Source organism: Aotus nancymaae, unplaced genomic scaffold, assembly GCF_030222135.1.
Source record: "Aotus nancymaae isolate 86718 unplaced genomic scaffold, 86718_ANA_hifiasm-v0.15.2.pri h1tg000108l, whole genome shotgun sequence".
Taxonomy (NCBI): Eukaryota; Metazoa; Chordata; class Mammalia; order Primates; family Aotidae; genus Aotus; species Aotus nancymaae.
In genome coordinates this window covers 30,782,866-30,807,716 of record NW_026988523.1, presented here as the reverse complement: position 1 = coordinate 30,807,716, position 24,851 = coordinate 30,782,866, and the positions used below count along the sequence as shown (strand labels likewise).

Here is a 24,851-nt window from a genome sequence, read left to right as displayed (position 1 = left end):
GCGGGCGCCTGTAATCCCAGCTACTAGGGAGGCTGAGACAGGAGAATTGCTTGAACCGGGGATGTGGAAGTTGCAGTGAGCCGAGATCACGCCACTGAACTCCAGCCTGGGAAACAGAGCGAGACTCGGTATCAAAAAATAATAATAAAATAAATAAAATAAAATGTGTTGACTTAGGGTTGTGGGGGTCATTGTGTTACAAAGTGGACTCATTGAGCAAGGCAGATTATTGAGTGCTAAGGCAAGCGTCTTAGAGGCCTCCTTACAGGCGTAAGAAAGGCTGAAGAGTAAAGAGGGTTTAGAGGCAGAGACTAGGAATCTCTCGACACTCTGCTACTTCTGCCTGTAAACGCCCAACTTCCGCCGCTGGCGGCCACCCGCAGGTAGTGGTGTTGAGCGTCGAGCTCCCAGAATCGCGCTGGTGAGGGGCCGCAGGTGGCGGCGCAGTCTAGGTAGACGGTATGAGCTTGGCTGGAGGCCGGGCCCCCCGGAAGACCGCTGGGAACCGGCTTTCTGGGCTTCTGGAGGCAGAGGAAGAAGATGAGTTCTACCAGACGACTTATGGGGGTTTCACAGAGGCAAGATCCGGGCCTGGGAAAAGGGAGGGGAGGAAGCGAAGAGGAGCCCTGAAGGAAGAAACCTCGGATAAAGAGGAGGGCGGGGAGTAGAGAGGAGCTCTGGGAGCTGATATTCGAGATGGCTGGGTGAATCGGAGTGTGTGGGTGGGCGAAGGGGGAGTGGATAGTATGTGGAGGCCTAGAAGGGAGAGCTCTGGATGGGGTCAAAGGGGCCTGGGAGGGAGAAGCTCTCAGGAGGCACTCTAGAGAACGGCGGAAACCTGCCGTGTACTTCTCTGGTTGCATCTCCCACTGTACTTCTGACTTCCAGCCTATGCGAGGCACACACGTAGTAGTCAGCTGCTCGGTGTATACTCGTTGGCCTACTGCTGGGTTATTCATCGGAGACATGGAAAGGAACTGCTCCAAAAGTAGAGGAGCTTAAACTTAGCCCACTCCTTTTTCAGCTTCAAGTCTCAGTGTACGTTTTCTCCGAAAGATAACCCTTTCTAGGCAGGGCGCGGTGGCTCACGCCTATAATCCCAGCACTTTGGGAGGCCGAGGCGGGTGGATCACGAGGTCAAGAGATCGAGACCATCCTGGTCAACAAGGTGAAACCCCCGTCTCTACTAAAAATACAAAAATTAGCTGGGCATGGTGGCGCGCGCCTGTAGTCCAAGCTACTCGGGAGGCTGAGGCAGGAGAATTGCTTGAACCCAGGAGGCGGAGGTTGCGGTGAGCCGAGATCGCGCCATTGCACTCCAGCCTGGGTAACGAGCGAAACTACGTCTCAAAAAAAAACACCTTCCTTGACTATCCTAACAAGTATCCCCATTTATTACCTTCACAGAACATATTTCAGCTTGTAATTAGATTTGGTTTGCTTACTTGCTTATACTTTTCTATTGCATTGTAAACTCTATAAAGTTAGAGATGGTCAGTTTTGTTCAACATTATGCGTGAGGTGTCCGGACTGGGCTGCCACTTGCTAAATTTTTATTAGTTGAATCTACCTGTTTATTCGATATGTTGAGAACCCAGAGCATGCCATTGGTGATAGGTTGTGTTAGGCTGTTTTCTAGGGAAACAGAATATTAAAAACACTGTTCTGTCCTTACGTACTCCATACCCCAGTGGGGTAACTGGCTGGGTTAACAGTCAGTTAAAATACTGCGTGATAGGCCTCGTGTGGTGGCTCACGCCTGTAATCCCAGCTCTTTGGAAGGCCAAGGCGGGCGGATCACCTGAAGTCAGGAGTTCTCCACCAGCTTGACCAACATGGTTAAACCCCATCTCTACTAAAAATACAAAAATTAGCTGGGCATGGTGGCACGCACCTGTAATCCCAGCTACTTGGGAAACTGAGGCTGGAGAATCGCTTGAACCCAGGAGGCAGAGGTTGCAGTGACCGGGGATCACGCCATTGCACTCCAGCCTGGGTGACAAGAGTGAAACTCCATCTCAAAAAATAAATAAATAATAAATAAATAATAAAGTTTAAAAAAAAAGTCTGGGTGCGATGGCTCACACTTGTAATCCCAGCACTTTGGGAGGCCGAGGCGGGCGGATCATGGGGTCAAGAGATCTAGACTATCCTGGTCAACATGGTGAAACCCTGTCTCATTAAAAAAAAAAATACTGGGCCGGGCGCGGTTGCTCATACCTGTAATCCCAGCACTTTGGGAGGCCGAGGCAGGTGGATCATGAGGTCAAGAGATCGAGACCATCCTGGCCAACATGGTGAAATCTCGTCTCTACTAAAGATACAAAAATTAGCTGGACGTGGTGGTGTGCGCCTGTAGTCCCGGCTACTTGGGAGGCTGAAGCAGGAGAATTGCTTGAACCCCGGAGGCGGAGGTTGCAGTGAGCCGAGATCGTGCCACTGCACTCCAGCCTGGCACCTGACGACAGAGTGAGACTGTGTCTAAAAAAAAAAAATACTGTGTGATAAGGACTAAAACAAGGGGTAAGATAGAGTGCAAAGGTAATACATGTGAGCCAAAGTTATTGATCAGGATAGGCATCCCTGGAGAGATGATGTTTAAGCTGAGGACAGTTTGAAAAGTAGGCCTTGGCTTGGTGAAAAGCAGGAGAAGGAGAAAGGTTAGTCTACAGAGCAGGTTGAGTAGAGTAGGTAAAGTTGAGATCCTTGTCTGGGACCTGCGAGTCTACTCTCATTCTCCAGAGCATGAAGGAGACTAAAGATTGATAAGCCTGGAGGGAGTAGGCATGGGCCACATCATTGACGGCCTTGTGAGCCATGTTAAGGAGTTTTGCTCTTCATCCAGAGGACTGAGAAGAGTCATCTGAATTCCATGATGAAATTTGTTCTTTTTTTTTTTTTTTTTTTTTTTTTTTTTTTGAGGCGAAGTTTCGCTCGTTACCCAGGCTGGAGTGCAATGGCGCGATCACGGCTCACCGCAACCTCCGCCTCCTGGGTTCAGGCAATTCTCCTGCCTCAGCCTCCTGAGTAGCTGGGATTACAGGCACGCGCCACCATGCCCAGCTAATTTTTTGTATTAGTAGAGACGGGGTTTCACCATGTTGACCAGAACGGTCTCGATCTCTTGACCTCGTGATCCACCCGTCTCGGCCTCCCAAAGTGCTGGGATTACAGGCTTGAGCCACCGCGCCCGGCCGAAATTTGTTCTTTAGAAAGATTACTTATGACTGGGCGAGGTGGCTCATGCCTGTAATCCCAGCACTTTGGGAGACTGAGGTGGGCAGATCACCTGACGTTGGGAATTAGAGACCAGTCTGACCAACACGGAGAAACCCCGTCTCTACTAAAAATACAAAATTAGCCGGGTGTGGTGGTACATGCATGTAATCCCAGCTACTCAGGAGGCTGAGGCAGAATTGCTTGAACCTGGGAGGCTAAAGTTGTGAGCGGAGATCACATCACTGCACTCCAGCCTGGGCAACAAGAGCAAAACTTAATCTTAACAAAAAAAAAAAAAAAAAAAAAAAGGCCGGGCGCAGTGGCTCATACCTGTAATCCCAGCACTTTGGGAGGCCGAGGCAGGTGGATCACGAGGTCACGAGATCGAGACCATCCCGGTCAACATGGTGAAATCTCATCTCTACTAAAAATACAAAAAATTAGCTGAGCATGGTGGCGTGTGCCCGTAATCCCAGCTACTCAGGAGGCTGAGGCAGGAGAATTGCCTGAACCCAGAAGGCGGAGGTTGCGGTGAGCCGAGATCGCGCCATTGCACTCCAGCCTGGGTAACAAGAGCGAAACTCCGTCTCAAAAAAAAAGAAAAAAAAGAAAGAAAGAAAGATTACTTACTTTGTAATGAGAATGGCTAGAAGGGGGCGTGGCGGTAGAGAAACAGGAATCAAGATAAGTTAAGGAACAGAACTGACAGGATCTAGGGGCCCATTGCAATGGCTCATGCCTGTAATCCCAGCACTTTGGGAGGCCAGGATGGGCGGATCACAATGTCAAGAGTTCGAGACCAGTCTGACCAACATGGTGAAACTCTGTCTTTACTAAAAATACAAAAAAAAAAGCCGAACGTCGTGGCACGTGCCTGTAATCCCAGCTACTCAGGAAGCTGAGGCAGAAGAATCACTTGAACCTGGGAGGCAGAGGTTCCAGTGAGCCAAGATCACACCACTGCACTCCAGCCCAGGTGACAGAGCGAGACTGTGTCTCCAAAAAAAAAAAAAAAGAACCCACAGAACTTGACTGATGGAGTCATTACTGACACAGCCCTAACCAACTAGTTTAAAATAGAACTTTCTCATCCCTCCTCTAAGGCCATTTTCCTATTTCTGTCATTTTACGAGTCGTTATTTAATATGTACCCTTCATGCTTCCAAAAAGGATTTAAGGAGGCTTACATATAAACAAAAAGTAGGAACAGTAAAAATAGAGACAGATCAGAAGTAATTGTACCAGGAACCTCTGCTAAAATGGTAATAACAATTGATGCTAAATTTAGCTGTGAGCTTCCTGGTAGCCAAACCTTGTATTTCTTTTTTTATTAAGAAAGAAGCATGTAAGTTCTTCAAGAGAGACAAACTTATTCAGCCTTAAATCCTAGGGAGCATTTATCATTATATCCTTATATAATATCTATAAAAAGTAACGGTTTTCATAGATGATGTACAAACATTCTCTTATCTAGTGATGTCTATTAACGACTCAATAAAAACCAAAGGACTGGTAGTAAGTCCTTAATTTAGTGGAAGTATTTTGATTGAGCACTAAGCTAATGTGTGGTTGATCTACTACCGTCTGGTGTTATGGCTTAATACCAGGTTAGAGCTGAGGGGATTAATGTGTTCCCAGGCTATCTTTTACAAACATCACTTGGAAGGAAATGATGGTCATCAGTGCAAAATTGAACTCTGGCTGGCTTGGAGTGTCAACATCTGTGTTATTTGCTTGCTTTGACATCATGTGTACCAAGAGTAGCCCACTAGTCTGCATCATTGATTGAAGAGCCACCTGTGTGAGATGTCACCCAGCCCAGTTGACTCCCTCTCCCTCAAGTGGCTTTTTTCCCTTTCCTTTCTCATAATGGCTGCCATTCTAGCCCTAACCGGTATCACCTCAGGTCTAGGCTGTACTTCACGTTCTCTGTCCAGGCCATCTAACTACCTCCAGAGCTTTCTGAAGTCCCCTTGTGCATACTATTACCCCTTACCAAATCTTCAGTGGCTCTCCATTATCCATAGTAGCAGTTTTTCTGTTTTTCTGTCCCAGCACACCTAAAGAACGTATTTCTCTCAGTAACTTTAGTGTACCTCAACAATGATTATCAATGGTAGGACAAATAAGGAGATGGAGGGGATTGAGAATCACTGGCCTTCTTGTTAAATTTGTGTTTATTAGCCTGACATTTAAGTTTCTCCATAAATGGAATACAACCTTCTTTTCAAATCGTATAGTCCTACAGGGCAATCGGTGTTGGAAGAAGGCAGTGCTGGAGCCAAATGCAGTTGGCTAACAAGTTCCTTGACAGAGAAGAGTTTTACTTGGGTCTAAATCCTTACTACATAAACATGCTGTACACATGACCATTTCTGCGCCTTCGTTTCTGCTATTTCATCTGCCCATGATTTCTTCTTCCCTCTTGGCTGTCTAAATGCTAACAGTGTTTTAAACCACAGTTTAAGTCCTCTTCATCCTTTTTTTTTTTTTTTTTGAGATCACCCTGTTGCACAGGCTGGAGTGCAGTGGCATCATCTCAGCCCACTGCAACCTCTGCCTCCTGGGTTCACGTGATTCTTCTGCCTCAGTCTCCCAAGTAGCTGGGACTACAGGTGTGTGCCACCACGCCTGGCTAATTTTTGTATTTTTAGTAGAGACGGGTTTTCTCCATGTTGGCCAGGCTGGTCTTAAACTCCTCACCTCAGGTCATCTACCCGCCTTGGCCTCCCAAAGTGCTGGAATTACAGGTGTGAGCCACTGTGCCTGACCCTCTTCATGTGTTAAGAGTCTAAAGCACAGTTCAGCAAACTACAGCCTTCAGGCCAATGCTGATCCACTGTTTTAATCTGGTGCTTTACAGAAAAAGTTTCCTGACCCCTAGTCTAAAGAATGAAAGCCTAAACTTAGACCTTCTTATACCAACAGTCCATAGCAAGTGTGCCACTTCCTTTTAAGATTATGTCCCCGAGGCTGGGTGTGGTGGCTTATGCCTGTAATCCCAGCACTTTGAGAGGCACAATGGGCAGATCACCTGAGGTCTGGAGTTCAAGACCAGCCTGACCAACATGGCAAAACCCCGTCTCTACTAAAAATACAAAATTAGCTGTGGTGCACATACCTGTAATTCCACACACTTGGGAGGCTGAGGCAGGAGAATCACTTTAACTTGGGAGATGGAAGTTACAATGAACTGAGGTCTCAACATTGTACCCCAGCCTGTGCAACAAGAGTGAAACTCCATCGTAAAAATAAAAAGATGATGTTCCTGCCAGGTGTGATGGCTCATGCCTGTAATCTGAGCACTTTTGGAGGCTGAAGTGAGAGGATTACTTGAGGCCAGGAATTTGAAACTAAGATGGGCAGCATAGCCAGATCCCACCTCTATTTTTAACATAATAAAAAAACTAAGATTATGGGCCTGATGCAGTGGCTCAGGCCTGTAATCCTAGCACTTTTGAGAGGCTGAGGCAGGCAGATAACTTGAACTCAGGAGTTCAAGACTAGCTTGGGCAACATGCAAGACCCCTATTTTTTTTTTTTCTTTTGAGACACAGTCTCACTCTGTCACCCAGACTGGAATGCAGTGTGGCACAATCTTGGCTCACTGCAACCTCTGCCTCCCAGGTTCAAGCGATCCTCGTGCTTCAACCTCCCAAGTAGCTGGGATTACAGGCACGCACCACCACACCTGGCTAATTTTTGTATTTTTAGTAGAGACAGAGTTTCACCATGTTAGCCAGGCTGGTCTTGAACTCCTGGCCTCAAGTGATCTGCCCGCCTTGGCCTCCCAAAGTGTTGGGATTACAGGCATGAGCAACCACGCCCGGCAGAGACCCCATCTCAAAAAAAAAGTAAGATTATGTTTTCCCCTTCACTATACTGTAAGCCTCTGATGGTAGAGACCACCCAGTACTTAACACAGTGCCATGTAGGTAAAGGGCTATCAGTTAATGTTGGAAGGAGGTAGTGCTGGAGCCAAAGGCCGTCAGTTGGGAAGTTTTCTTGTCTGAGGAAAATGAAGGGCTGGATTAGGAAGGAGAGTACGGCAACCCTTAATCAAGAAAGTTGAGAGACTCTTCCTCCTAAAGGGGTGTTAAGGTTCCATTTCCAGCCAACCCTCACCTCCCTGTGTACTTAGGAATCCGGAGATGATGAGTATCAAGGGGACCAGTCAGACACAGAGGACGAAGTGGACTCTGACTTTGACATTGATGAAGGGGATGAACCATCCAGTGATGGAGAAGCAGAAGAGCCAAGGAGGAAGCGCCGAGTAGTCACCAAGGCCTATAAGGTACAGAGGGAGTCCTAGTTTTCTCGGATTTCCTCAATTCCTGTTCTCTCTTTCATCGGGTGTCAGTACTCCCTACTCCACTTCCATTTCTGGCAATGCTAGTTTTCTCTCGTTGAGATCCTCATATTTCTCCTTATCTCTCTTGTTCTCTGGTATCTAATTCCAATCTGTCCTCAGGAGCCTCTCAAGAGTTTAAGGCCTCGAAAGGTCAACACCCCGGCCGGTAGCTCTCAGAAGGCCCGAGAAGAGAAGGCTCTACTGCCAATAGAACTACAGGATGATGGATCTGACAGTGAGTAGGGATGTTTGGGTCAATTGGCAGAATTGGAATATGATGACAAAGTATCATATCAGTGTTAAATATTCTGATGTTGCCGGGCACAGTGGCTCACGTCTGTAATATCAGCACTTTGGGAGGCCAAGGCAGGCGGATCACCTGAGATCAGGAGTTCGAGACCAGTCTGGCCAATATGGTGAAACCCCGTCTTTACTAAAAAATACAAAAATTAGCCAGGCGTGGTTGCGGATGGTGGACCCCTGTAATCCCAGCTACTTAGGAGGCTGAGGCAGGAGAATCACTTGAATGCGGGAGGCAGAGGTTACAGTGAGCCAAGACCATGCCATTGCACTCCAGCCTCAGCAATAAGAGCAAAACTCCTTCTCAAAAATAATAATAAAAAGAAAAAAAATTACTGATGTTGATAACTTACTATGGATAGGAAAATCCTCATTCTTAGGAAATACACACTGAAATATTTAGGGATAAAGGCCATGATGTATACAACTTTAGTTATCTAACTTAGATCATTCAGAAAAAAACTACACAGACAAAATGCAAAAGGGACAAAATGTTATTAACAGGTGATGGAGTAGAAGATACATGAGTGTTCCTGTTCGAAATTATTTCCAAACACAAAAGTAGTGGACATGAATTCAAAGATATCTTCTTATCTCACTCTCTTCCAGGTCGGAAGTCTATGCGTCAGTCTACAGCTGAGCATACACGACAAACGTTCCTTCGGGTACAGGAGAGGCAGGGCCAGTCAAGACGGCGAAAGGGACCCCACTGTGAGCGGCCGCTAACCCAGGAGGAGCTGCTCAGAGAGGCCAAGATCACAGAAGAGCTTAATTTACGTTCACTGGGTCAGTCTGTGGTTTCAGAAAAAGTGGGTAGAGGGGCTGAAGGGCATGAGAAAAACCTTGAGACCTGCAGGACCAAAGGACTGGAGAAATGGAAATTTGGGATAAAGGAATCAGAAGTAAGAAATGGGGGAGAGCAGGTGATTAAGACTGTAGGTAAATTACTTAACCTATTCATATTTTGCTTTTCTTGTTTCTAAAATGGGGTGTACACCGAATGACTCAGGAGCCTGAAGCAGGATTGCTTGAGGCCAGGAGTTCATAACCAGCCTGGACAACACAGTGAGACCCCCATCTCTTAAAAAAAGAATAAAAGGGGGCCAGGTGCGGTGGCTCACGCCTGTAATCCCAGCACTTTGAGAGGCCGAGGTGAGCAGATCACCTGAGGTTAGGAGTTTGAGACCAGCCTGGTCAACATGGTGAAACACCATCTCTATTAAACATACAAAAAATTAGCCAGCTATGGTAGTGCGCACCTCTAGTCCTGGCTACTCGGGGGGCTGAGACAGAAGAATCACTTGAACCCAGGAGGTGGAGGTAGCAGTGAGCGGAGATCACACCACTGCACTCCAGCCTGGGTGACAGAGTGAGACTTGAAAAAAAATGAAGTGACGTGGAAAAGAGGGTTGTTAGAGATGCGGTGATATACTGGGCATGGATTGTTGAAGGGGCTACCCATGTGCACTTCGAAGTCACCAGGGTGACCTAAGATGATGGGAATTGTGGCAGAGGTGAAGAGTAGAAACCACTGCCAAAGTCTTCAGTGAGTGAGGGAGTGACCATGACTAGGAAGGAGAGAAGTTAATCTAGACTCTTAGCACAGGTCTCAAAAGAGAAGGGAGATTCTTCTGGTAGGCAGAAGAGTAGTGATCCGAAAGCTACAGGGTGAGGCCCAGTAGGTCATAGGTATATCCTGTGGGGAAGTAAGAGAATGAGCAGCTTCCACCAGAGGTCTGCAGAGAGGAGTGGCGGCCTTAGTGAATGACCAGGTTTCTGGTAAGGCAAGTCATATGAAGGAATGCTGAGTGAGGAGCCAAGGATATAGATGAGTTGGCTGATTATAGAGCTTGAGTTCCAGAGGGTGTAGGCAAGTGTTCGAAAGTAGAGGGTTTGGAAGATTGGCACAAGGGAGGGAAAGCAGTACTATCAAACAGTTCAAGCAAGAGAGGTTCAGTCATTGGAAGGATTTCTAGAGTACTCGTTTTTTTTTTTTTTTGAGACGGAGTTTTGTTCTGTCACCCAGGCTGGAGTGCAGTGGCATAATCTTGGCTCATTGCAACCCCTGCCTCCCAGGTTCAAGTGATTCTCCTGCCTCAGTCCCCCGAGTAGCTGGGATTACAGGCACAAGCCACCATACCCAGCTAATTTTTGTATTTTTAGTAGAGGCGGGGTCTTACCATCTTGGCCAGGTTGGTCTCAAACTCCTGACCTCAGGTGATCTGTCTGCCTCGGCTTCCCAAAGTGTTAGAATTACAGGCGTGAGCCACAGCGCCCAGCCTCCAGAGTGCTCTCTTATGGTCAGACTTTAGAGAATTGTGTTCATAGTAACCATATTTAAGGACACAGAAATTTGGAGTTCATTCAGAGCAAAGGGACAAGGAATATTTTGATTCATTTTTTTTTTGACTCATTTTAAAAAAATTTTTTTCTTTTCTTTTTTGAGACAGAGTCTCACTCTGTCACCAGGCTGGAGTGCAGTGGTGTGATCTTGGCTCACCGCAACCTTCGCCTCCTGGGTTCAAGCTATTCTCCTGCCTCAGCCTCCCGAGTAGCTGAGACTACAGGCACACACCACCACACCCAACTAATTTTTTATATTTTTGGTAGAGATGAGGTTTTACCATGTGGGCCAGGATGGTCTCAATCTCCTGACCTCATGATCCACCCACCTTGGCCTCCCAAAGTGCTGGGATTACAGGCATGAGCCACAGTGCCCAGCCCTTTTTATTTTTATTTTTATTTTATTTTATTTTTTAAATTGTTTCTATCTTAATACCTTTGACCATGTTTTATTTTTATTTTTAAAATTATTATTATTTTTATTTATTTATTTATTTATTTATTTTTTTTAATAAATGAGAGATTCTCATATTGCCCAGGTTGGCCTTGAACGCATAGCCTCGCCTCCTCAAGTGCCAGGACAACTGGCCCGAGCCACTGCGGCTCCCAATTATTTTTTATTTTGGAGACAGAGTTTCGCTTTTGTTGCTCAGGCTTGAGTGCAATGGCACAATCTTGCTTTAACCTCTGCCTCCCAGGTTCAAGCAATTCTTCTGCTTCAGCTTCCCAAGTAGCTGGGATTATAGGCATGTGCCACCATGCCCGGCTAGTTTTTGTATTTTTAGCAGAGATGGGGTTTCACCATGTTGGTCAGGCTGGTCTCAAACTCCTGACCTCACCTGATCCACCCACCTTGGCCTTCCAAAGTGCTGGGATTACAGGTGTAAGCCACTGTACTCGGCCTTGATTCATTTATTCATTAACAAATATTTAATGAGTGCTGTAATGTGCAGAATGTTGTATCACCCTGAAAATATTTAGGCAATATGAGTTATAGTCACTTCCCTTAAGGTGGAGACATATATACCAACAGCAAATTGCACAGAGCAGTGTCACAGAGACCAGACAGGTAACATGAAGCGTGCAGCCAGCCAGAGGGATGGTGGTGAACCGGAGAGGAGTGGCTGAAAGCAGGAAGTTACTCAGCTTGGCTAATTGTTCCTTTATGAGAATGCAGACCCAGGGTTGCCAGATTTTCTTGTTGTTTAAGAGCGACCAGAAACCTCTATATTTAAATATAATTTCCTACTTTATTTATTTTTTTGGAGACAGGGTCTCACTCTGTTGCTCAGGCTGGAGTGCAGTAGTGCCATCTCAGCTCACTGCAATCTCTGCCTCCCAGGCTGAAGCGATCCTTCCACCTCGGCCTCCCAAGTAGCTGGGACTACAGGCATGTGCCAGCACACCCAGCTGTGGGAGTGAATTGACAGGGCATTTGTAGAGGAGATTTTGGTATCTAGCAAAGCAAATAAACTCCTCTTCAAGGGGTGCCTTCCAACTGTGAGGTACTACAGAGGGCCCAGGTGTACTTGAGAAATGAGGAGCAGAGAGGATTACAGGAAAACTTACAAAATGGGAGGTGCCAGAGGGCATTAGGGGACTTCCATAGTTATCTCTGGTAGTTGGCAGTGACTAGATAGACAGGAAGATAATTGAGAGATCGTGGGACAGAACTGGGATGTGGGAAAAAGGGGCATTCTGATCATCCCCTTATTCCTTCCTTTGATCCTAAAGAGACATATGAGCGGCTCGAGGCTGACAAAAAGAAGCAGGTTCATAAGAAGCGGAAGTGCCCTGGACCCATAATCACCTATCATTCAGTGACAGTGCCACTTGTTGGGGAGCCGGGCCTCAAGGAAGAAAATGTTGACATAGAAGGGTGAGTGAATCTCAAGAGAAAAGAGATCGTGTGTTCATCTCATGTTCTCTTGGCCCCGTTTGGCTTGCTTTTCTCACATAGCTCTCCTTAACACTCGGAGATTTCTTTCAGATTCCTCACTCCCTTCAGCTCATTTCTTTTCTTTTTCTTTTTTCTTTTTTTTGAGATAGAGTCTCACTCTGTGGCCCAGGCTGGAGTGCAATGGCACAATCTCGGCTCACTGCAACCTCCACTTCCTGGGTTCAAGTGATTCTCCTGCCTCAGCCTCCTGAGCAGTAGCTGGGATTATAGGTGCGCGCCACCAGGCTCGGCCAATTTTTGTATTTTTAGTAGAGTCAGGATTTCATCATGTTAATCAGGCTGGTCTCAAACACTTGACTTTGTGATCCTCCCCCTTGGCCTCCTGGGATTACAGGCGTGAGCCACTGTGCCTGGACTTTTTTTTTAAGACAGGGTGTCGCTCTGTTGCCCAGGCTGGAGTGCAGTCGTGCTCACTACAACCTCCACCTCCTGGGGTCAAGCAGTCCTCCCACCTTAGCCTCCCAAGTAGCTGGGAGTACAGCCACATACCACCACACCTGGCTAATTTTGTATTTTTTGTGGAGATGGGGTTTCTCTGTGTCACCTAGACTCCTGAGCTAAAGCAGTCCTCCCACCTCAGCTTACTAAAGTGCTGGGATTATGGGTGTGAGCCACTGCGTCCAGCCCAGTTTAGTTCTTTCTTTCTTTTTTCTTTTTTTATTTTAGATTGTCTCTGGAGAATATACCAAGTAACAGGTTAGTTCTTTCTTATTCCCTTTTCTTTTAGCTTCTCTCTTCTTTCCTATTTTTCCCTTAGCTTTCTTTTCCCATCTATGACTTAGTACGTTCCTCAGAATGTTCCCAGCACCCTGCCTCCTTTGTCTTTTTCCTCGTCTCTCTGATTTCCTTCTTTCTTTTTTTTTTTTTTTGAGATGGAGTCTCACTCTGTCACCTAGGCTGGAATGCAGTGGTGCAATCTTGGCTCACTCCAACCTCCGCCTCCCGGGTTCAAGTGATTCTCCTGCCTCAGCCTCCTGAGTAGCTGGAATTACAGGCGCCTGCCACCGCCACCACTCTCAGCTAATTTTAGTATTTTTAGTAGAGACGGAGTTTCACCATGTTGGTCAGGCTGGTCTTGAACTCCTGCCATTATCATCTGCCTGCCTCCCAAAGTGCTGAGATTACAGGCATGAGCCACCACGCCCAGTCTGATTTCCTCCTTGCTATATCTGTTGTCTTCTCTTCTCAGCTCTTTGTGTTTTTTTTCTGTCTTTTGTCCTCAGACTTGATCCTGCTCCCTCGGCGTCTGCATTGACTCCCCATGCTGGGACTGGACCTGTCAACCCCCCTGCTCGCTGCTCACGTACCTTCATCACTTTTAGTGATGATGCAACCTTCGAGGAATGGTTCCCTCAAGGGCGGCCCCCAAAAGTCCCTGTTCGGGAGGTCTGTCCAGTGACCCATCGTCCAGCCCTATACCGGGACCCTGTTACAGACATACCCTACGCCACTGCTCGAGCCTTCAAAATCATTCGTGAGGCCTACAAGAAGTACATTACTGCCCACGGACTGCCACCCACTGCCTCAGCCCTGGGCCCTGGCCCACCACCTCCTGAGCCTCTCCCTGGCTCTGGGCCCCGAGCCTTGCGCCAGAAAATTATCATTAAGTGAAGAGCTGTCTAGTCCTCAGAAACTTCCCTGCTCTGATTGGAGCTCTTGCTTTTCCCTTTCCTCTCCCTGCTTCTCCCCTTTGTCACCTCCGATCTTTGTCCAATCCTTTTCTCTCTTTCTTTCTCCTTTTCCCGTAGTTCATCCAGGTTTTTTAATCTAATAAATATAAAAAGATCCCTTTTGTCTGGTGTCCAGTCTAGGGTTGGGAGCAAGAAGTATTTGTGAATACCTGAATATATTGGGTCTTTCTATTTATTCAGTAGCATTTATTATGAGCTGTCCTTTCTAAATTGTATTCATTCTTCCAACTAAATTATAAACACCTGAAAATCACATGCCAAAACACAACCTTATATTGAGCTTTATATCACTTTACATTCACTGTTTTGAATATAGCAGGCACCAAATGTGGAGGAACTGCCTGATTCTATTTGAGCTCATGTCTAGGACTGGGGCTTGTATGAAGGGAAGTGGAGGAGGTGCCATGGCTGTCAATGGCCACTAGAGGCTCTCAGGGCTGGGCAGGGTATGGGGGCTGTGTATATGTGATCTCCCACTACCCCCCACCTGGCCAGAGCTAAAATAATAAAATGCTGAGCTCACTGTTCCCCCACCCTCTCCCCCGGCACCGGGCTTCTGCTGCTGCTGGGACAGTGCTCTAGTAGAACAGACCGACCTACTGACACGGGGGAGGTGAGAAGGGAGGTGGCCACCAGGACTGGTAGGTGGGGAAGACCGGGGGCTTATGGATGAGAGCCCGGTGGGCGATGGGAGGAGAAGAGTGGCTCCTACGGGGAATGATGTGGAGTGTGTCCCCGTCTCTGTCATTGTATATTTCTGCCACTGTGCCGTCCTACCCCTTAGCTGTGTGGTTTACGTTGTCGATGTGAATGTCTCACATACTTTCCGGATCTTTCATATTCAGCATGGTGTGTATGTATAGCTCCTGTGTGTATCTTACATTGTACAAGATTGTGTAAGTTTAATATTCCCACTGTTTTTAAAGAAACTTTACCCCATTTACACCCATTGGTCTGGTGTCACCTTCCTGTCCAAAGCAAGGGACAGATTATGGGGACTCAGTCCCTCCTCCAGAGGCCTTAGTACCCTTCCCCCAATCTGGAAGTCCTCCAGCTGCTCCGAGCCCTTGCTTTCCCTTAGGATTTCAAATTTTAGCAAACACAGAAAGTGAAATCTTGATCCCCCACAATAAAAGGGAAATGAGGATGGGGTAAGACAATCTTTTCCCCCTATTCCCCATTTTCCTTGCTTTATCCAGTTTAGGAAAAAGGCTAGATTATGAGAAGGAGAGGAGGAATTTCCCTGAAGCTCTCTATTCCCCCTGCCCCTCGCCCCTTTTCAATAGGAACTGGGCAAGGGACCAGCTGTGCTGGCAGGGCTTCCAGCAGCTGTGCTAGGGCGAAGGCACTGACAAGGTTAGAGCGGAGGGGTGTTCCATGATTTCTGTGTATACCGTGGGAAGACAAACCCCACTTAGGTGTCTGGGATCCCCATCCAGGGTAGCTGGAAGCTGGGGAAGCAGAAAGAAGGAGACTTTAGTTCTAACTCAGAACGACCTAATCTTCCCCCAGCTTCCCATCTTCAACTGGATTTCTAATCTCCAAGAAATCCAGTTCAATGTTCTGCCCCCCTGGCTGGTCTCTTTGTGTCCCTGCTATGTCCCTGTTCATCTTACCATTGTCCATATTCCCCAGGCTCTGTGAGTGCCACACAGTGGGGAGGGGGTGAGGGCCACCATGTCATCATATCAGAAGGAACTGGAGAAATACAGAGACATAGATGAAGATGAGATCCTGAGGACCTTGAGCCCCGAGGAGCTAGAGCAGCTGGACTGCGAGCTGCAGGAGATGGACCCTGAGGTAGGCGCTCCAGCACAGGGAACCAGGGGCCATCCGAGGCATTTGGGAAGGGTGTTGGGCTCTGGGTGACTGAGAATAGGGTTTGCTACAGGACCTAGAGTCCTAAGAAGGCCAGGGGAAAGGTGTCTAGAGATGTTTTAGGGAGCCCTTGCAGTACCTAGGTCAGAGGGGAGGTCTGACTTGCTCCCCAAAACTCATCCCTAAGAACATGCTCCTGCCAGCTGGACTAAGACAACGTGACCAGACAAAGAAGAGCCCAACGGGGCCACTGGACCGAGACGCCCTTTTGCAGTACTTGGAGCAGCAGGCACTAGAAGTCAAAGAGCGTGATGACTTGGTGCCCTTCACAGGCGAGAAGAAGGGTATGAGGACCCTGACATCCATGCCTGGTAGAACCCAAGTGGCTGTGCTGTCTCTCACATGTCCCCTCTCCAGCTTCCCTCTCACCTTCCAGCTCCTAGCTGCCTAGGGACTCAGAGGCCCTGACACTTAAATGGCAGCTGGGGACTCAGGAGTACTGAGCTTGTAGAGGATTCAGGCTTTCCAGTGTCCCCTTGTGACCCAGCATTCTACCTCCTGGAGAAGAAAAGGAACCTGGAGGCCAGGATCTTGGGAGACATTACCTCTACCTGAACCATCCTTCATCTCCCCATCAGGGAAACCCTATATTCAGCCCAAGAGGGAAATCCCAGCAGAGGAGCAGATCACCCTGGAGCCTGAGCTGGAGGAGGCGCTGGCAAATGCCACAGATGCTGAAATGTGTGACATTGCAGGTGGGTAGCTGTGGGAAGTTGAGGGTGGGAGGATCAGGGGCAGATGGATCCTAGTCATGACATGGGACTAGTGAGGAAAGCCCTCAACCAGAATGCATGCATGTCTTAAGAAAGCCTCAAGCAGTGGTTTCAAGCTTTTATTTGTGCATACCTGTATTCATTTTTAAGTTTAATAACATTCAAGAGCAATTTTATAGGGATTGTAAGAGCAAATGAAAGTGGAACCGTTGGGTTGGGGGCGGTGGCTCACGCTTGTAACTCCAGCACTTTGGGCGACCGAGGCAGGTGGATTGCCTGAGGTCAGGAGTTTGAGACCAGCCCGGGCAACATGGTGAAACCCTGTCTCTACTAAAATACAAAAAATTAGCTGGGCATGGTGGCATGCACCTATAGTCCCAACTACTCGGGAGGCTGTTGCAGGAGAATTGCTTGAACCCAGGAGGCGGAGGTTGGAGTGAGCCAAAATCACACCACTGCATTCCAACCTGGCCGACAGAGCGAGACTCCGTCTCAAAAAAAAAAAAGTGGAACCATTCTGGCTGAAAGCAGGAGGGAGTCTCTGCAGACTTCCTTACCCTCTAGTGGCTCATGAGGGAGTTTCCTTTAGTCCTTTCTCAATGTGTTAGGAGCTACAGCCTTAAGAAGTTGATGGAAAGGACCCCTGGGGCTGAGAGAGGTTGGGGAACTTCTTTGTAAAAGTGTAAGTAGTCAGGCTTTAAAAATGCAGCAGATGGGGCCAGACGCGGTGGCTCACGCCTGTAATCCTAGCACTTTGGGAGGCCGAGGCGGGTGGATCACAAGGTCAAGAGATCGAGACCATCCCGGTCAACATGGTGAAACCTCGTCTCTACTAAAGATACAAAAAATTAGCTGGGCACGGTGGCGCGTGCCTGTAATCCCAGCTACTCAGGAGGCTGAGGCAGGAGAATTGCCTGAACCCAGGAGGTGGAGGTTGCAGTGAGCTGAGATCGCGCCATTGCACTCCAGCCTGGGTAACAAGGGCGAAACTCCGTCTCAAAAAAAAAAAAAAAATGCAGCAGATGCAGAATGAGGTAGGAGGCAGGCTTGGAACAGGTCCCTTTTCACTCCCTGTGACCCCTCTGCTTACCCTCTCCAGCAATTCTGGACATGTACACACTGATGAGCAACAAGCAATACTATGATGCCCTCTGCAGCGGAGAAATCTGCAACACTGAAGGCATTAGCAGTGAGTGTTTTTGGGGAGCGTGGTCCTCAGGGCTCTGGGCAGGTGGTCCTAGTGTCTGGGAGAAGGTAGAAAAGGGTGAAACTGATAATTCCGAGAGAGTACATGCTACATGAGTGATAAGAAAACCAGTGGGGTGCCAGGCATGGTGGCTTATGCCTGTCATCTCAGCATTTACGGAGGCTGAGATGGGTGGATCACTTGAGGTCAGGAGTTCAAAACCAGCCTGGCCAACATGGTGAAACACTTTCTCTACTAAAATACAAAAATTAGCCAGGTGCACGCCTGTAATCCCAGATATTATACTTGGGAGGCTGGCACGAGAATTGGTTGAACCTGAGAGGTTGAAGCTGTTGTGAGCTGAGATTGTGCCACTGCAATCCAGCCTGGGTGGATGGAGCGAGACTCCATCTCAAAAGAAAGAAAAAAAGAAAACCAATGGGGAGATTGTGGGGAACATGGGGTTCCCCTCCTGCTCTCACTCACTAGGTGTGGTACAGCCTGACAAGTATAAGCCAGTGCCGGATGAACCCCCAAATCCCACAAACATTGAGGAGATGCTAAAGAGGGTCCGAAGCAATGACAAGGAGCTGGAGGAGGTGAACCTCAACAATATACAGGTATTTGACTCCCATCCTCCAAACCGTAACGCCAGATACTTGCTGACACCCAACAGCCCCTTAGCCCACCATCTCCTATTCCCCTCTGCTAGGACATCCCGATAGCCATGCTAAGTGAGCTGTGTGAGGCAATGAAGACAAATACCTACGTGCGGAGCTTCAGTCTGGTAGCCACGAGGAGTGGTGACCCCATCGCCAATGTAAGGCTAGTTGGCACCCCCAGCCCTCTCCCCACATCTCCCAGGCACCCCTTGCAGGGCTGTCATGAAGGGTTTTGCTAGGGAGTGCTATTCTCATCAGCCTTCTTAGGGCAGCCCTCATGGAGACTCCTACCCTCAGTGCCATGGCTCATAACTCTCAACCTCTCTAACATCCCCAGTCTCTCTAACAGCACATTAATCTCCCTACTTTCCACTGCTATCCCCCTTGCTTTCTGTGTCCCTCTAGCCCCATTTACAGCTCCTCAAGGACTCTTCTCAGGGTTTGTGTTTCCCTCTTGCTCCTGTTCTTTCTCTCCTCAGTCATCTGTGAAACTGTTCCCTAATCCTAACCCAAGTCCCTACTACCCAGGCAGTGGCTGACATGTTGCGTGAGAATCGTGGCCTCCAGAGCCTAAACATCGAATCCAACTTCATTAGCAGCACAGGACTCATGGCTGTGCTGAAGGCAGTTCGGGAAAATGCCACACTCACTGAGCTCCGTGTAGACAATCAGGTCAGTATTCCCTTCCCCTGATGTTAGCATTCAGTCTCACTGAGTTTCCTCCCTGAGCCAGCCACTGAGGCAGCTATCTTTTTAAATCTTGTTTGAATTCTCCTCTTCATCGTCTCTACGAGGGAAGGCAAGTCAGCATCTCTTGTCACCTACTGTGGAGAAACAAGCCTCTTTTTTTTTTTTTTTTTTGAAGACGGAGTTTCGCTCCTGTTACCCAGGCTGGAGTGCAATGGCGCGATCTCGGCTCACCGCAACCTCCGCCTCCGGGGTTCAGGCAATTCTCCTGCCTCAGCCTCCTGAGTAGCTGGGATTACAGGCACGCGCCACCGTGCCCAGCTAATTTTTTGTATTTTTAGTAGAGACGGGGTTTCACCATGTTGACCACGATGGTCTCGATCTCTTGACCTCGTGATCCACCTGCCTCGGTCTCCCAGAGTGCTGGGATTACAGGCGTGAGCCACCGCGCCCGGCCCCAAGCCTCTTTGACTTCCCAAAGGGATCTGTGGTCTGGGATGGTAAACAGCCCAGAGAAGGTGACCGTCAGCTTTTGCCTGTCCCTCCCCCAGCGCCAGTGGCCGGGCGACGCGGTGGAGATGGAGATGGCCACCGTGCTAGAGCAGTGTCCCTCCATTGTCCGCTTCGGCTACCACTTTACGCAGCAGGGGCCACGCGCTCGGGCAGCCCAGGCCATGACTCGAAACAATGAACTACGTGAGTAACTGTAGACACGATGTGTGGGGTGGGCGGGGACGTGCAGAAATGGGCGGGTCCTCCTGAAAGCAGACCTAATGACTGACAGCCCCGGGTGCTTTCAAAGACGTATTCACATGAGAAGTTCAAATCTCAACAGTGATCAGAAAGGAGACAGAAAACTCCACCTGCCTCAAACATAGTCCAGTAGAGAGGTAGAAAGAATGCTAGAGATAATACTTGTTTAGAGGTATCATCATTTTATTTGTGGCATAGTTTGTTTTATGTGGGATGGGCCTGTAAGGTGGCCTAAGATACTACTAATTTATAAGTTTGGCTAAGGGACTGGAAAGGAGAAGAGTGTCTTTGCAGAAAGCAGGAGCTGGAACAAACACGTAGGTTTAATCTTCCTCCTTTACAGGTCGCCAGCAAAAGAAGAGATAACACTGCATTTCCCTTTACCAACCAGAGCTGGGAGCACTGGACACTTAAATCCTCATCTGTCCTCCTTTCCTGTAAATAAAAGCCCTTCTGTCCATTTTGCCTGCCTCCTTCCTTGGGCTTTCGGTGCGAATCTTGGCGCTAACCCCCAAGGGTTACTGCCAATTCACCAGGGGATTATTTATACTCTGGGGATCAGCAGGCAGGGAGGTTCAGGTTACCAGTAGGAGGTGGGGGAGCTCCCTCCCTTGGTGTTCCCCATAACCTTGCCAATGCCTTTAGACGCTTCTACTTTCTCAGGGTACTCATTCCTCAGCCCTGTTTCCAGATGTGGCCAGGTGCCCCCGGTGCCTACCCACAGTCCTCATGTGATGTGAAGGGGAAAGGACTTTAAGTGGTAGTGGAGAAGGAGGCAGACAACATGAAGGGCAAAGACCTCTTTTAGACAGTCTTATTAATAGGGCTGATGCAGCTGACGCTTGGCATGGCTTTGGTAGGAGATGGGGGAGGGGTTAGAAGTATGGAGAGCTATGTACATTGTAGGAAAGGAATAGCCGGAATGAGAATGAACAGATTCGAAATCCTGAGATCAGACAAGAAACCAGACTTGAGGAAAGTTCTTAGCACCCATTGCAGTTTATTTGCGAATGAATGGGAAAAGGGTGTCAGTCCAAGGGCAAATCAGGTGGTTCCTCCTCATCAGAGTCAAACTCAACATTTTCATCTTTTACCCATCGACCTCGTCCATCTGGGATCCATCCAGAGCTGAAAACATCAGAGAAAATGGCATTGATCAGGAAAGAGGCTCATTAAGAAGTCAGTGGTGAGCTCACACCTGTAATCCCAGCACTTTGGGAGGCTGAGGCGGGTGGCTCACCTGAGGTCAGGAGTTTGAGACCAGCCTGACCAACATGGTGAAACCCTGTCTCTAGCAAAAAAAGTTAGTGGTGAGAAAAAAATTGAGAGTCATGTAAGTTGGGTGGCTAAAACAAAATGGAATCAAAGATAAAAAACAAAAATAGAAGTAAAAAAAAAAAAAAAGACCAAAAATAAGAAAAATTCAATTGAATAGCTTTGAAAAATGGATGGTCAGAGAGAAAAGAAAGTCTGAGGAAACTGATTAGGCACACTCACCTTCGAAGGGTGAGATAATGGTTCAGGGCTCGTCTTCTTGTGGGGCTCACAGGTGCAGGGGCTGAGACAGTTGCTGACTCCTCGGCCTGTGGACCAGCCCCAGGCTCAGGTTCCCTACTGATCTTCCCACTTTGGAGTTCGACCTCTGAGGGTGGCATAGGGGAAAGGGAGACAGAGGGACCAGGGGCTTCTGGTCTAGGTAGAGAAGAATAGTCTGTAAAAGCAGTAAGGCTGAAAGGGCCAACTCTCCTATGACTCCCAACCGCTTAAAACAGTGCTTCTTAAACTGTATAACTATATTTCTCAAGATATTAATAAGTTCTGCATATAAAGGATTTTAGAATCATGAATTTGAGAAAGGCTAGCATAAACATTTTTAGTTTTTTTTTTTTGAGACAGAGTTTCACTCTTATTGCCCAGGCTGGAGTACAATGGTGCAATCTCAGCTCTTCGCAACCTCCACCTCCTAGGTTCAAGCAATTCTCCTGCCTCAGCCTCCCGAGTCACTGGGATTACAGCTATGCGCCACCATGCTCAGCTAATTTTGTATTTTTAATAGAGATGGGGTTTCTCCATGTTGGTCAGGCTGGTCTTAAATTCCTGAACTCAGGTGATCCGCCTACCCTAAAGTTTTTTAAATCTTAAGACTTTGGCCTGGGTGCGGGGGGCTCACGCCTGTAATCCCAGCCCTTCGAGAGGCTGAGGAGGGCTGATCATGAGGTCAGAATATTGAGACCATCCTGGCTAATATGGTGAAACCCCGCCTCTACTAAAAATACAAAAAATTAGCTGGGCATAGTGGCACACACCTGTAGTCCCAGCTACTTGGGAGGCTAAGGCAGAAGAATCGCTTGAACCCAGGAGGCAGAGGTTGCAGTGAGCCGAGATCACGCCACTACACTCCAGCCTGGGCAACAGAGGAAGACTCCATTTCAAAATAAATAAATAAATAAAAATAAAGACTTTGTATAGCTCTTAAAATATACTATTATTATTCTTCAAGTAGAATTACAATGTGCCATTTCCCAAACTTTATTTAAAAATCACAAAATTCGGCTGGGCACAGTGGCGCACGACTGTAATCCCAGCACTTTGGGAAGCCAAGGTGCGCAGATCACAAGGTCAAGAGATTGAGACCATCTTGGTCAAGATGGTGAAACCCCGTCTCTACTAAAAATACAGAAAATTAGCTGGGCATGGTGACAAGCACCTGTAATTACAGCTACTCCGGAGGCTAAGGCAGGAGAATCACTTGAACCCAGGTGATGGAGGTTGCAGTGAGCCAAGACTATGCCACTGCACTCCAGAGCGAGACTCCCTCTCAAAAAAAAAAAAAAAAAAATCATATCCTCCCTCCCTCTCCCCCTCTCTCTCTCTTTCTAGTCTTACTCTGTCACCCAGGCTGGAGTGCAGCTCACAGCAACCTCCACCTCCTGGGTTCAAGCAATTCTCCTCTCTCATCCTCCCGACAGGTTCAGGCAATTCTCCCGTCTCACCCTCCTGAGTAGCTGGGACTACAGGTGCCCGCCACCATGCCTGGCTAATTTTCTGTATTTTTAGTAGAGACAGGGTTTCATCACGTTAGCCAGGATGGTCTCGATCTCCTGACCTCGTGATCCACCCACCTCAGCCTCCCAAAGTGCTGGGATTACAGGCAAGAGCCACCACATCCAGCCCCCACCTTTTTTTTTTTTTTTTTAAGATGGAGTCTCACTCTGTCACCCAGGCTGGAGTGAAGTGGCATGATCTTGGCTCACTGCAACCTCTGCCTCCTGGGTTCAAGCGATTCTCCTGTCTCAGCCTCCCGAGTAGCTGGGGATTACAGGCACATGTCACACACCCAGCTAATTTTTTATATTTTTGGTAGAGATGGGGTTTCACCACGTTGGCCAGGCTGGTCTTGAACTCCTGACCTCAAGTGATCCACCTGCCTCGGCCTCCCAAAGTGCTGGAATAACAGGCATGAGCCACTGTGCCTGGCCAAAATTCTACTTTTCTTGAAACACTAAGTAACATCTCCGGAACACCAGTGTTCCTTAGAATACACATTGGAGAACTCTTAGAGCCATCTGTCTCCTTCTAAGCCTTCTGACCTCTGGCTTTCCCCTTCCATACCTGTACTTCCGGCGGCAGCAACTGTTATACTGGGGGGCTCTGTGCAGAGCACTCTGGGTGATAAGTCGTGTCTGGGTTAGCAGAGGAGCCTGATAAAGAGATGGGAGACAGAGTCAGAGGCTTCAGCCCTCTTCCCTTTCAGCCTGGTGTGGGCAGCAGGGTCTTGACTAGAATACACTCTCCATTCTCCTGATTACCTCAGCTTTGGTTTCTTCCCTCCTCAATTCATTCGGATGTCTTGGATTCTGCTTCTTCTCCTTTCCCGGCTGCTTCTTGCCATAGAAAAGCTGCAAGCCTGAGGAGAAAGGGAAACAAGATTAAAAGCATAGCACCAAGAGTGGTGTGCAGAAATTTCGAGGGTTTATTCCCCATACCCTGTCTTTCCCCAAACTTACTGGATAGATGTTTCTTGCCTGCTCGGTGTGCAGTCAGCATAGCCAGGGTGTCCAGTACTGGTCGATGGGGGCAGATGGCACAAGCAAAACTGAGCAGGGGCAGAGAAGAGGATAACTGGTCCAGAGGAAGAGGGTTGGGCCAGTCCCTATAGTAAGTCCCACCCTGTTCTAGCAGTCCTTTCCAAAGCCCAACTCCAGGTCATCTAATCCCCACTTCTTCCGATCCTCACTGCCGCCAAGGAATCCTAGATACTCCTGCTGTCCTGATTAATAACAAAAGTTTGTTAAAACCGGGCATGGTGGCGCCCGCCTGTAATCCCAGCTACTCGCGACGCTGAGGAAGCAAGATCACTTGAGCCCTAGAGTTCGAGGACAGCCTGGGCAACATAGCGAGACCTCCGTCTCAAAGGAAAAAAAAAAAGTTTGTTGAGCCTCTAACCATAGAACCCTCAGGCTTGGGCCACTCCTCGCTCTTACCGTCCATCCCGAAGCATCAGCGCCTCATCCTCTGGGATGTAACTGGCTAGCAGATCCCCGACTCTTCTTTTCTGCAGGGAGAAGGGGAAGAAATACGGACGGCATCAGCAGATAGGAGAGACGGATGGAAGTGAAATGAGAGAAATGAGGAGTCAAATGGAATAAGGACCCTGGGGAGAACAAGCGATCATAGGCCGAAAAAGGTGTCACTACCCAGCTCTAAGTCGCCTGGTTCTCTCCTGCACCCCAGAGCTGTTTTCAGGGCAACGAAACAAAGCTCCTTCCCAACTTTCAGAGAGCGACTGAAGCTGCTCTAGATCCTCTCTGCTCACGCTTACTTTGAGCACATTGAGTTGACTCCAATCGTCTCCTTCCCTCTTGAAAGACATCACGACTGTGAGTCCCAGAAATGATAAATTCTCTTGTTCTGGTTTCTCAACTCCTCCAGGCCACCGTAGCAAGAGTGGGACAACTCTTTCTCTGTTTTCAGTCTCTTCCTGTCGGCCTCCGTACTTCCGGGGATGCACTTCCACGCATGCATTGCGCGATCCGGAAATCTACTCGCTGGTGCACGGAGGGAACTGCATTTCCTATGGTGCTCTGCGACACCGCAGACGCGGAGCC

The 24,851-nt window shown here is 48.2% G+C and overlaps 3 protein-coding genes across 6 annotated transcripts; 2 read left to right on the top strand and 1 right to left on the bottom strand.

Annotated features, from left to right (window-relative positions):
• Positions 1 to 385: 385 nt before the first annotated feature.
• Positions 386 to 13,960, top strand: VPS72 (vacuolar protein sorting 72 homolog). Of its 3 annotated transcripts, XM_064370638.1 has the most exons (7): positions 386 to 578; positions 7,361 to 7,513; positions 7,691 to 7,805; positions 8,480 to 8,656; positions 11,948 to 12,092; positions 12,840 to 12,869; positions 13,397 to 13,960. In XM_064370638.1, exons 1-7 carry the CDS (start codon positions 462 to 464, stop codon positions 13,782 to 13,784), a joined length of 1,125 nt encoding a protein of 374 aa, XP_064226708.1. In that variant the 5' UTR covers positions 386 to 461; the 3' UTR covers positions 13,785 to 13,960. The 3 variants fall into 3 exon arrangements, with proteins under 3 accessions (XP_064226708.1, XP_064226709.1, XP_064226710.1); XM_064370639.1 differs by lacking the exon at positions 12,840 to 12,869; XM_064370640.1 differs by lacking the exon at positions 11,948 to 12,092 and having other exon boundaries at positions 395 to 578; positions 13,397 to 13,516.
• Positions 13,961 to 14,058: 98 nt separating this feature from the next.
• TMOD4 (tropomodulin 4) lies at positions 14,059 to 20,203 on the top strand. 2 transcript variants are annotated; one of them, XM_012462663.3, is made up of 10 exons: positions 14,059 to 14,477; positions 15,500 to 15,664; positions 15,870 to 16,026; positions 16,321 to 16,437; positions 17,555 to 17,644; positions 18,131 to 18,261; positions 18,354 to 18,461; positions 18,832 to 18,975; positions 19,542 to 19,686; positions 20,087 to 20,203. In XM_012462663.3, the coding sequence occupies exons 2-10, from the start codon at positions 15,542 to 15,544 to the stop codon at positions 20,107 to 20,109; spliced, it is 1,038 nt and encodes a 345-aa protein (XP_012318086.1). In that variant the 5' UTR covers positions 14,059 to 14,477; positions 15,500 to 15,541; the 3' UTR covers positions 20,110 to 20,203. The 2 variants fall into 2 exon arrangements, with proteins under 2 accessions (XP_012318086.1, XP_012318084.1); XM_012462661.3 differs by having other exon boundaries at positions 14,059 to 14,505.
• Positions 20,204 to 20,718: 515 nt separating this feature from the next.
• Positions 20,719 to 24,749, bottom strand: SCNM1 (sodium channel modifier 1). Its single transcript, XM_012462667.2, has 7 exons — positions 24,566 to 24,749; positions 24,228 to 24,298; positions 23,751 to 23,839; positions 23,553 to 23,650; positions 23,356 to 23,444; positions 21,241 to 21,435; positions 20,719 to 20,871 (listed from the first exon to the last, which is right to left on the bottom strand). Exons 1-7 carry the CDS (start codon positions 24,614 to 24,616, stop codon positions 20,772 to 20,774), a joined length of 693 nt encoding a protein of 230 aa, XP_012318090.2. The 5' UTR covers positions 24,617 to 24,749; the 3' UTR covers positions 20,719 to 20,771.
• Between the last annotated feature and the right edge of the window lie 102 nt (positions 24,750 to 24,851).

Bases quoted from the DNA above. Each gene is read 5' to 3' on its own strand.
- VPS72 (XM_064370638.1), top strand. From the start codon at position 462: ATGAGCTTGGCTGGAGGCCGGGCCCCCCGGAAGACCGCTGGGAACCGG. The intron at 7,514-7,690 runs GTACAGAGGGAG...ATCTGTCCTCAG, and splicing joins TAGTCACCAAGGCCTATAAG to GAGCCTCTCAAGAGTTTAAG. The intron at 12,093-12,839 runs GTGAGTGAATCT...TTTTTATTTTAG, and splicing joins GAAAATGTTGACATAGAAGG to ATTGTCTCTGGAGAATATAC.
- TMOD4 (XM_012462663.3), top strand. From the start codon at position 15,542: ATGTCATCATATCAGAAGGAACTGGAGAAATACAGAGACATAGATGAA. The intron at 16,438-17,554 runs GTGGGTAGCTGT...TACCCTCTCCAG, and splicing joins TGAAATGTGTGACATTGCAG to CAATTCTGGACATGTACACA. The intron at 17,645-18,130 runs GTGAGTGTTTTT...CTCACTCACTAG, and splicing joins CAACACTGAAGGCATTAGCA to GTGTGGTACAGCCTGACAAG.
- SCNM1 (XM_012462667.2), bottom strand. From the start codon at position 24,616: ATGTCTTTCAAGAGGGAAGGAGACGATTGGAGTCAACTCAATGTGCTC. The intron at 24,299-24,565 runs GTAAGCGTGAGC...TTCTCCCTGCAG, and splicing joins GTCAACTCAATGTGCTCAAA to AAAAGAAGAGTCGGGGATCT. The intron at 21,436-23,355 runs GTATGGAAGGGG...TTCTCTACCTAG, and splicing joins TGCTGCCGCCGGAAGTACAG to ACCAGAAGCCCCTGGTCCCT.